At 50.3% G+C, this 11,396-nt stretch overlaps 2 protein-coding genes across 2 annotated transcripts; one reads left to right on the top strand and one right to left on the bottom strand.

Moving 5' to 3' along the window:
* Window positions 1–2,533: 2,533 nt before the first annotated feature.
* BO83DRAFT_407726 (uncharacterized protein) lies at window positions 2,534–4,030 on the top strand (the record flags this gene model as incomplete). Its single annotated transcript, XM_025533985.1, has 6 exons — window positions 2,534–2,611; window positions 2,690–2,815; window positions 2,866–2,901; window positions 2,926–2,980; window positions 3,033–3,410; window positions 3,479–4,030. 6 exons carry the CDS (start codon window positions 2,534–2,536, stop codon window positions 3,922–3,924), a joined length of 1,119 nt encoding a protein of 372 aa, XP_025388933.1. The 3' UTR covers window positions 3,925–4,030.
* A 1,166-nt stretch (window positions 4,031–5,196) lies between these two features.
* On the bottom strand, window positions 5,197–7,242 carry fbx15 (F-box domain protein; the record flags this gene model as incomplete). The annotated part of the gene is made up of 2 exons (XM_025527469.1): window positions 5,197–7,026; window positions 7,078–7,242. The coding sequence occupies 2 exons, from the start codon at window positions 7,240–7,242 to the stop codon at window positions 5,197–5,199; spliced, it is 1,995 nt and encodes a 664-aa protein (XP_025388932.1).
* Window positions 7,243–11,396: the final 4,154 nt, after the last annotated feature.

Here is an 11,396-nt window from a genome sequence, read left to right as displayed (position 1 = left end):
CCTCAATCAACCTCTGCAATATTCCCGCCAGAAGAAAAACCAAAAACCAGAGGATACAAACGAAGAAGGAGAGAAGAGAAGACATTGTGGCGGCTGATCCCAAAAGTATCCAGCTACTCATACAACATCTCACATCCTGGGACGAACCTACCTTCACAAGCGCCCAAATTTGTCGAGATCAAAACACGCAACAAACTTACTTACCGGCTAGACCACAAACCTCCTAGCATAGTCAGGAGTCAGAGAGCAGATGGAATTCCAAGCTAACCGTTCCACTTGGGAATAATTTCAGGTTGACCAAGTTCTTCGAAGAGTTTACCAGGGCAGAGTTGGACGGTGGTCTGAGCTATACAATTGGGAGCATCCTAACAAGAGAGGGATATACCTGGGCTGCAGCAGGTGTAAGCAAAGCCGTGCAGCTTCTCACTCTCTTCTTGGAAATATCCCTTACACATGCTATTTCCTTAGCTAAGAAGCATCGACTTCCTGTCAAGGCTCTTGTCACGCCAACGACACGGTGAACGAAACTGACTAGGCGAACGACACCACTAACGAGACCGACAACACGAATGTCGCTCCACCTTCTCGCACCGACACTGCTAACGAAAACGATGCAGATGACACCGCTAGCGAGTCCGACGACGCAAATGTCACTCCACCTCCTCGCCCTACCACACCGAGCCGCGTCGACGACGACATGGAATTCGACGAGGATCAACCTGGCGGATCGCAACACCGGTGGCAGCCACAGAACGATGAACTTCTTCTTCTTCTCCGGTACCGGGTCGCCCTCTCTCTACCAGAGCTGGACTGGCCGTCCCCTCTTTTGCCGAACGTCGAGGTTTCATGGCAATCAACGACGGTATAGTGCACGACTTTGCCAATACGTCCAACATCTTATACTCTGATGGAACATATCATTCTTGTCTATCTCTCTGGAACAATTTCTTGGGTGATTGCAGGATATGTAACCCTGCAATAGAGAGGGGGTTGTGAGTGGGTGTGGGTGTGGGAATGGAAACCCATGGTGCATGGTGCATAGGAAACAAGATTTTTGGATTTCAAAAAAACAACACTCTTTCCAAGTATACTTCTATCGACAATATATCAAAATATTGTGCTGTGGATTGTTTTCTCTCTGGAAAGGTCTGTCTACGTGGGTTGATACGGCGATGTATATCGGGCAAGATGAGAAAGATCTTTCAAGTAGGTTTTAAGCAAGCCTTTGATAGAGATTTGTGAAGACGGTGATCGATCAATCCTCAATGGAGTGTAGATAGGAAGGAGTAATTATGATTAAACCCTGTCACTTGCGTGCTAGCTATCTTAACATATGTTTTTGCTTCTTAAGCAGTATGTTTCACACCCAATTCATACTACTAACTACTACCTGCTCCGTTTAACTCCAATAAGTGTTAAGAAAGGCTGCATCGTTGTCATACGCGAATAAAATTGTTCCTCTTCTTAACGGTTTTTAAATATAGTTTGGTTATTGAAGAAGATTAGACAAGATGGGAAAATTACTAGATGATAAATTACAACAAATAAAGAAAAGGGGGAAAAAAATAGAATAAAATAAATCAACTTGCCTGTTTCGATCAGCCGCAGCAATGTAAGTTGCATTCTATACTCCACAAGGCCGATATGACCGGAAACCCCAAGTCCCGGTGTAACCATTACTGTATCCAGTATCATATAATAAGTTGAAATCCGGTAAGAAAGCTTTTTTTTCGTGTTATTAGTACAGATGATCACTTTTATTGTCGTACGGAGACTCCTGTGCTGATGAGGCGTTTCATTGTTGTGCGGGTGGCAGGAGTTAGTAGAATGGAGAAAAGGTGTACAGCCAGCTGATAATCGGCAACACGGCATCCGAGGTATTGAATTAATACGGCTCAGTAACAAGTGAGGCGCATCAGAAGACTTAGAATACATTTGGAAGTATGGAAGGCTGCCGGAAAACAGACAGCGGCGTATTTGAGGCCCGGTTGAGCGACGACTATCAACAACCGACCAAGCAATCGATCAACCGAACCAACTGAACCATCTTCACAGAGTTTTCTATCGGTATACAGAGACACAATCCAACGGGCTTTCATGGCCAATGAAACTAGTCTGCTACATCTCATATGTTGGATTGATTGGATAGGATGTGTCGCTGGGTAAACGCTCGTAGGCGCTGAGACCCAGGGCTCAGTGACCAACAATACTTACTGTCTTAGGATTCGACATGACCTCGACTCAATATCCCCGACCAAATATCGGAGTTAAGGCAAGACCGAGGAAAGATCCGATGGTGGCGAAGGCTGTGGCTATCAGAGGAAAGCGATGAGGCTCTGGGTGGTCGAGATACGCCAATTGAACAATGCCAATCAGTTAGATCACTGCAGCGAGCACTTGAATATAGCCTGTTCATGTCACAGGCATGCTATTTCCTCCTCTTCTTTCCCATCCCACGCTTGATATTTCTCGGACAGTTGCACTAGATATACCTGCCTCCTACACCCGTCGTCGTTCAACCCAGAAAGTGAAAATGACCAGGATATACACACGTCCTGAAATCCTCCTTCTGATCTTCTTGGCAGGCGCAGTGAAGCTTGACGGAGTCAAGGTCATCCTCAACTTCTTGTCTACTGCTGTACTCTCCATAATCGTTGGTTGGATATTGATCAGAAACGTTCCAGTACAGACATTTCGGTGGCTGAAAGGGAAGGCCAGTGCCTTGTGCTGGCAGTTTGTCTCTCAGCGCTCAGCCGCTTGGAGACGTATCCTGACGCTTCTCAGAGTCAAATTGGAAGCTATAAGAGCAGGGACGGTTGATATGCTGCGAAAGTCCGCCCACTGGTGGTGGCTGTCATGAAAGAGGTTCGTGAAGCCACCGTGGAACTCTATGGCTTTGTGGTGGCTGCATTCAGGGCTATCAAGCAATGGTTTCCCTGCGAGCAACAGACCAGCCACGATCATGATGGACAGGCGCGAAGTATGTTCCTCCCTCTAACTTCAGTTCGATGATATGGTTCTCATTCTCACAGATGCTTGGTGCAAACGTGTCGTTCTCGTTGTGACAGTAAAGTCGGGCAGATCCTACAAGGCAATCAAGGATGCCATAGGGATTGAAAGCGACTCTCCCTGGAATTACCGGAACAGAAACCAGACTGGGTCACTTCCAGAACCACCCGGATTCATGCGTCATTTTGCCGTTTGTTTGGTGCCAGAGGCGGTTTGGATGGATGGAACAACGGACCTGCTGCAGAAATTCCAACGTGGATCATTCTTCGAGCTCGTCGGCCCCAATATAACTGACGAGGAAGGTGGAGGCGTCTGCTTGGGAGAGGAGAAGATTCGGAGCATAGATGGGATCGTTGAGATCGGGTTGGTCACTTACGACAACGAAGCAATAACCGAGTCGTGTAAGTCAACACCCCGCCCCTCTGACCTTCATGCCACCTACCAGAACTAATCAAAGCGGATCGGTTAGTCTATAAACCCCTGCGAACAGCATGGGGAAGATATGACTCGATCTGGTGGAACTGTTCCGACTTCACCATCCGCCTTGCATGTATGATTCTGCCAGACCCTGAGGAAAAGGACATCCTGCGACGACTGCTGCTTTTTGTGTGCGTGTCTCGCCTACAGACCCTCGAGTTTGCCATTGAACAATTTCATGGGAGAATATTCCTGTCAAGCTGGACTGCTGGCGTGGCATCATGGGTTGGCGGGGCTGGATCTGCTCTCTTAGTGGGAGCGTTCCCTGCCGTATTCCCAATTGCGTTCTTGGGGTCCTGTGCTTTTGGTATGGGATCTGGGATTGCGGGGATGTGGCGCGCTAGTCGCGTTGGTACCAAAGAATATCCTGAATGGAAAGCACGGTCAAATGAGTTGGAGCAGCGGTTTCCCCAGCTTCGGGGGTTGGTTGGGGAGTGATTGACTTACAGTTTTCCCTGCTGATAACCGCTCCGTAGGAAATAGGAGGTATGGAGCCAAAGGGAAAGGAAAAGGTATAGAATGCTAGCAGACTGCAACAATGTACATCCTCGTTAGTACTCTTTCATGCAATGGAGACATCATTTAAGTGCATCAGCGAGCCAGTCCTCAAGACCAGATTACGAGAAGTCGCTCTAAGAACGATAGTAACCACAACGGGCCTGTGTTCAATGGCCAAGAAGGAAGAAAGTCATAAACCCCAACAGAAAGTAGAAAGGAGCCCCAATCACCTGACGCATACGAGTCAGTCAGGCATCCATACGAGTCAACAAGCCGAATACTCCAACAATTAACAAGATATGCAACGGACAGAATTCCGCAGGAAAGTAAGCTACCTGACAAATCCACAAGTCTGAACCCCATCTAGCTATTACTATATCTGTAACAAGATCTTTACCGTCGGTAAATGACGAACTACTATAGTTATCTACTACGTAGTGGACATGCGCTAGGATCGAATAGATCCATCTCACACCATTTGACCCCATAAGAATCCTGAGACAAGCCGTTTAATATCCACTCCCCACCGGTACTTAATACCTCATCCCCATTCGTTCAACGTACAGCTTACCTTAAGTGGTATAGATAAGTTGCTTACCTTACTCTAAATGGTATGGATAACGGTCCCTCATGAGTAACCGGTGCGAGGTGTAAAAGATAGGGCCTTGAATCCTTTCGGTTGTGTTGTCTGTCTGTTCGAACTCGGATCCTTCCTGCAGGTATCTTTGTCAGGACCTTCTTATAATTTCTTTTTTCCCTTCTGGCCAAGGGATTAGACGAATGTACGAACTGAATCAATTGCGTGCCACGACGCTACTTGTTTCAGCCAAGTGGTCAGAATAAGACCAGTCAAGTAAGAAGATAGTAAGCTGACAGCTAACGATCCGATCAGCTCACCCGGCACACACGACCCCAACCACCCTACATTGTGAGAGAAGAACAAGAATAATCATGATATACGCGCACGCACACCACACTAGTGAGCTTGAAGTAATTTTTTTTTTCCATTCATTATCATTTAGATCATCTATTCTAGGATATTATGGTATGTTTGGTGATGGTGGTGGTGCGTGGGTGTGTGTTTCCACCCCTGTCTCAGACATGAGGTAAAACCCGCTTGCTAGCTAACTAGGCACATACCGGTAATAAAAAACCCTTGCACAGCCTCGTCCGGTGCCAGGGCAGTGCAACTCAACTCACACTCATCACACCTTACCGAAGCCAATACCCCCGTCGAATAGAAAGATACAGGGCCTGTTCCTCACGGACAGATGGCACCGGCTGGTTCGCCTTTCGACTGCCGGTACATGTGTGCACGCCTACTCGTTCGCGTCCGATATCTCCGATAGCCGGTCGCTCCATGGCCACTGGGGCATCGCGCTCGTCCGCTGGCAGGGCACCTGCTCCACTACGGGTGAGATTCATGCTCTGTAAGCCGGGCAGGCGTAGCGACGGGTCGAAATTGATCAGCACGATCGCCTGATGCCCGGTCCCTTCCAGGCCATCCTGATCGACCGAGTACACAAGGGACCGCTCGTCGGCGGCTGCCTGAACGGGGCCACAGCGCTTCGATGGGCAGAGGAGCTGAGTTAATTCCCGCGGGGCGTTGTCGGGAGGCCACAGACGGACCCCGCGTGAGGCGTAGCGTTCTTCGCTGTGCTCAATCGGCTGGCCATCCGCATCGCTGAGTTCGGGACGGAAGAGCAGGCCGGGTTCGCCTTCATCCCCGTTCTCGTCAATGGGACATTTGCGTTTGCGTGATACCGTGCGCACACGGAGTCGGTCATGCGGGATGAAGCTGCCGGGCGTGTCCGGGGAGGGGTCATTGACCAGATCGACAAACGTCGAAGCGGAGAGGTTGTAGCTGCGGAACTTGGTTTTGGCAAGAATGTAGTCATGTCGTTGGGCCGGTTCCGCACCGTGAGCGTATTCCTGGTGGAAATGTCGGCGTAGACGCTTACGCGGGGGTTCGTAATTGGGTTTGCTGGTGGAGTCGAGGGTTCTGGTGAGAGGTTCGTCAGGGAGGGTGACGGGCGTTGCGTTGGCTGTGGCATCCAAGCCTTGCTGTTTATTCTGAGTGGCTTCGGCTGGGGACGGCAAAGGCTGCATGTAGTATGTGCGTGCATTTTCACTCCGACCATCGCGCCATTCCCGGCGGCATTCGAGAATCATCAGTCGCTTGGTTGCCTCATCCTGACGCAGCGTGAGATCTGACCAGGTGTCATTGATCGGGCCTTCACGATGCTGACGACGCCAAGTACGGTTGGGCGTAATGAATCGTTTGGCAGCGTTAGATTTGGGAGGAATGCAAAGCCACACGTAGTACGAAGTCCAATCGACTTCCTCCGCTTCAAAGTCCACGAGTGTAGACACTGCGTAGAGATGGTCCTGATGAACTTCAAAGCATACGGTCTGACCAATCTCGCTGCCGGCGAAATTTTCCAGCACGGTTGGCTTTTCCGTCAGGTGCTGGCTTATCTTGAGATCCGCACAATGAATCGCCCATTGTGAATAGCCACGATCACCCACTGCGGTGTGCGTTCCATAGTATAGATAGGAGCCATTGTGTCGAACGAATAATCGTCGTGTGTGTTGGAGCCTTGTCAGGAGACGTAGCCGACCACATTTCTTGTTGTTCAATTTGCGGCGCATGTCCACTACCAGAAGCCAAGCTTCAGGCCTATCTACAAACTCCACTGTGAATGCCAGAACCCAGTTACTGTAGTACATGAGGCAGACCTGGAACGTATCTGTCTGTGGGTTGCACCCTTGGATGGCCCGGGATAGAACATTGTGGATGTTCAGCACCTGCTCAACTTGGCCGGCACCGTGCACATCTAGGACACGGATTTCATCGTTGTAGATGTAGCTGAGACAGCCTTCACTGTAGATGAAGGAGCTCGCATAAGCCAGAATGGAAGCAGAGTACGGCTGTGCCGTTGCGACTGATTCCTTGATGTCGAATAGGCGCCCAAGAGCTCTGCGGTATCCAGACTTGGCCTGGTCTGCCTCTTGTCCTTCCTTTGTGTGCAGTAAGTCATTCTAGAACAGTCAGTACAAACCCCAATTCACAAACACTGCGGTGCCACTTACTTGAATTGTTTTACGCGCAATTGATTCATTTTGCACCAAATGATTTAATGCTCGGTTAACGCGGCTAAGATGAATGAGGTCGTGACAGTCGAGGGTAGAGGCCACTTGGTAGAAAACATCATAAGGGATGCAGTCCAGATTTCTGACCATTCCAGATGTGACCATGGCGAATGGCAGAGCTGCGCACCATATATGGAGAGCGGAGGAGAAGGAGAAGGAAGAGGGAAAGGATGCGCGCACTGCCACACCGCACTTATACCATCGACGAGACACCAATATGGGTGAGAATATGAGAATCGATAGGAATAATGGCGCAGATGAGCCCACGTATGGTTAAACACAACGTCAGTCGATCAGTGAGATGTTAGTGCCCGAACGTGAATGTTGGTACTTGTATTCACTGTTGATCAGAGGCGGCCAGATAGTATAGTATACAGAGTGTTGGTAGGGAATACAGCGATCCACTTTGGAAAGAAAATAAGGTTTAGTGGGACAACACTTTAGACAACAAATAGCCATGCACTGGACACATGGACGCGACTGGATAGGGGAGCTGTTGAACAGCTGCCATGGTTTAACTAGTAGACTTCAATGATGCGGCTCTGTGCCAGGGTAAGCTTTACATGAGATACGCCGGAGGGGCGAAAGAATGGAAAAGTGGGATATTAGGTCCGAGAAGCAATATCATTGGGCAAAGGGACGCGGGAGCATACTGGGAGGCAGGAGGAGGAATGGATCATTCATCAGCCTAGCTATTCCGTAGGAGATAGTCCAAGCGGCACAGTGCGACAGTCCGCGAGACAAGGCATCAGCAGCGACTCCCTTTCAGCTTAGCTTGATGAGGAGAGGGGCGGTCAAGCGGTAAACCCAAAACGGGGAGTGATGAGACAATTTAGTTATGAAATGGGGGAGGGAGAGCCTCAGTGGGGGAATGAAAGTTCTTTTTCGGCGCGTTACCAAGGGACAACCTGGGCAAGGCTGCATTCGAGTGAGCCGTGCGACTGACTGAACTTGACTGCCACTGTTTAGGCAGTGGCATTGTTACTACTATCACTACTACCACTACTTCTACCAACTGGTCCCACGCTAATTTTAGCAATGACCGACCGTAGAAACGGCACACCTCTTTTTGCCCCCTTCGGAGTTGGCAATCGGACCAGACTCTCAAGAGAGGCCAAGCCAGACAGGCAGTAACAAAAACAAAACAGAAAAAAACCAAACCAAAAAACAATTTGGAGGCTCAACTGCCCAGCCGGATGGAGACGCAGCCGTGGCCAAGGCGTAGTAAAAATTAAAGGAGCCCTGATGATTGAAGGGGATTGGAAGGCGAAGGAAGTTACGCAAGGGAGGCGGCGGGCTGGAAGTGACCGGGGACGACTGGGGACTACGGAGTACTAGCTGGGTACTACTACTTACTAGACTAACTGATTTCGAATAAAATGCCATCATTCCATCGGACCTGCGCGGCTGCCATCATTTGCAGCCTCAAAAGCCTCCATCTCAAGTCACCTGCGGAGCCGCGTGTCTCCCATCTCCCGATCGCCCAACCCGGTCACGGAATTCCCTTCTTCGGTGGGTTTTAAATGTCAATACGAAACCTTGAGCTAAATTAGTCTGTAAAGAGGAGGCTGAAATATGAAGGCTGAAATGAAACCTCCCCCTCTCGAATCAAATGGCAAGACCCAATGGTGGCGAGTCGCATCGCTTTTGCGGCTGAATCGGTTTATTAACTGATGCCTCAGGCTGATAACCCCCCGTGAGGCTGCGGTGATATCTAATTATTCTCTCAATCTACTAGTGCGGCCCCTTCCTTCCATTACCCCGTCGGCAACCACCGGTGGGTATATCGCGCATAGGGGCCATTGGTCATCTTGGTCGGGTGATAACCGTATTTCGGAGCTACGTCAGGGTCATCCTGCATTTCCGTACGAAGATCCTTCACTCATCAGCAAACTCCTGATCCTCCTCCAATCCCACTTTGCGATGATCAGAGCGCCAATTGTCTCTCCAATGGCCGTTGTCCTACTGGGAGCAGGCTCCCGGTGCTATTCTGGTGATAAGGCCGGGGCATCCCGTGGCACGCATCAACCCCGCTTGCACTGCCTCGAATTTGCGTAACAGGCCCGGATAGCCTGAAACAGGTACCGAGCACCATCAAGGGAGAACGCACGGAGCCCTGAGCTGCACGTTTGAACCACATCAAACAAGCAGGGAATGATGGTGTTCTGGACCCTTGATGGGTAAGCACTTGTGGTCGAGATGATGCGGCAGCACTTGCTTGCTTGCTAACAGCCTTGCCGATTGCCCCAAACGTGCAACAACGCCTGGTCCGTGGCATGTTGTGCTGCCAATAGGATATATGCCGGTCGAGATAAGCACTTGCCATGTTCTTTGTTTTCTCTGTGACTGCGGGGGTGATTGTGATCTATACATTGCTGCCGTCATCGTGGACGATCGCTGCGGCTTATTCCGCAAAGCACAATCTCACGATGCTCGCTGATCGCAAGACTTGACTCGGGGGCCGAGGGTGCGCATATCGGCCGGCCAAGGGATGGCACAGTGCATGCGGACCTCATGGATCCTGGATCCATGGAAGTCCGGGCGAATGAGGTGAGCATTGCTGCTGCTTGCTCCGTTTGATGACTGTTGTTGTTGCTGTGAAGGGCGCACGCCATGCTGATTGTGGTCAAGCGCCAAGATGCGGTCACGAGAGGCAAGGCTAGCCGATAATCAAGATGCGGAGTCAAGGTCAGTTAGGCTGAGAGAGAGCGACAGTCAGCGTGTCGATGAGTTGTAGGCCGACCAGGTTATTTAAAGGCTCCGTAGGGGATAGTTTTCCTTGGTCCGGTAGAACTGACGTCGGGTCAAGACACCATTTGCTTTGGCGATAGAATTCATTTGGCGGGGCTCGACCTCATGTATTGCTGTTAGGTTTACACACCTAGTGCCCTGTTGAATGCATGATGGCTGAATTGCTTCGACACGGCTAACAAAGCTCCTGGCTCAAATTGCTGGGAAAGAGAGCATGCCCCAAGAGACAAGCAGAAGAATAAAAGGGACGCATGTGAGCAGTTCAAAGGTACTCAAGGTTGTGCGGTGCCAAGCTGACTGTACTCTAACCGTGGGGAGGATTGCGTAAACTGGCGACACCAGGATGCCAGGGATATGCAGACTTGACGAGTGTCATGTCCGGATGACAGCATCCTCTGGCGTCAGGTGACACCGCCAGAGCATAACTGTGGTGCAGAGATGTATAAGACCATGCTTGTCCAACCACCACGACTCTCCGATTAGGATGATCCTGCAGAACTAACTGAAAGACCGACCGAAAAAATCGGTAGTAGTGCAGCCAGAGCAGTTGATGATGATGATGATGATGATGCTGATGATGATGCAAAGATACTTAGTTACTGACTACTTAGTACTCTGCATATCTACTTCACACTAATGCCCCGCGCCACTCCAGTGCCCCAATTTTCTTTCTAATGGATTGGTCACGTTTGCCCAGGTGACCCCAGATCTTCAACGCCCGGCCAAGTTTGCACAGCACATTTCCATATTGATCGCCCTACCCGCTTGCAAACACTACATAGCCTTGGGGGGCGGGCAGTGCAGACCTATCAGCAGCGCATGTAGGGAGACACCGCCCAGCATGACCAGCATTGGCGGGCAAACTTGCTGGACGACATTTCAAGGGGATTGGCTGGTGCCTAAAAGAGGGCTGCAGCGAACATTCCGGAAAGTTGCCCCGACGGGACGAGCGGGGAGGACCTAGGAGGCGGTGGTTCCATGGAAGACGATGAGCTGTGACCGCAGATTCGTCCTGGCGGGTTCCTTATCGGGCCCAGGGCAACGTAAGAGGCCCAAATGATTACTAGGTTTTAGTATTTCTGCCTTCAGTCGCATTAAAATTGGGATGGATCGGCAACGAAACCGACCAGGTGGTTGGTCAGGTGAAACGATCTCAAAAAGATGAAGACGATGAGGAAAGTGTGGTGTGTATGTGCGTGCATCGAAACATCCAGAAAAGAGGCTAAGTGTCTTTCTGTCATCTCGCGAGCCTCCAGGATATTGTAAGCAGCAGATGACGAGGACTCAAGAATGAAGAAGGGAGCATAAGGAGATGCCGATAAAGCCGAACCCCCTCGAATGCCACGACTCCCACAGCCATTTCCAACCTTTCTTTCTGCCCTACGCCTCGTGCACGACCCACACAGCCATCACCGAGCCAATCACTACTCAACACCGGCAGTGGAGAACGGGCCATCAGCCAGCCCTGTGACGGGCCAGTGAATCCAATTCATCCTGCTTTAAATCCC

This window comes from Aspergillus eucalypticola, assembly GCF_003184535.1.
Source record: "Aspergillus eucalypticola CBS 122712 chromosome Unknown BO83scaffold_10, whole genome shotgun sequence".
In the NCBI taxonomy this organism is placed as follows: domain Eukaryota; kingdom Fungi; phylum Ascomycota; class Eurotiomycetes; order Eurotiales; family Aspergillaceae; genus Aspergillus; species Aspergillus eucalypticola.
The sequence above is the reverse complement of the archived record's forward strand: the minus strand, read 5'-3'. Positions and strand labels throughout refer to the sequence as shown.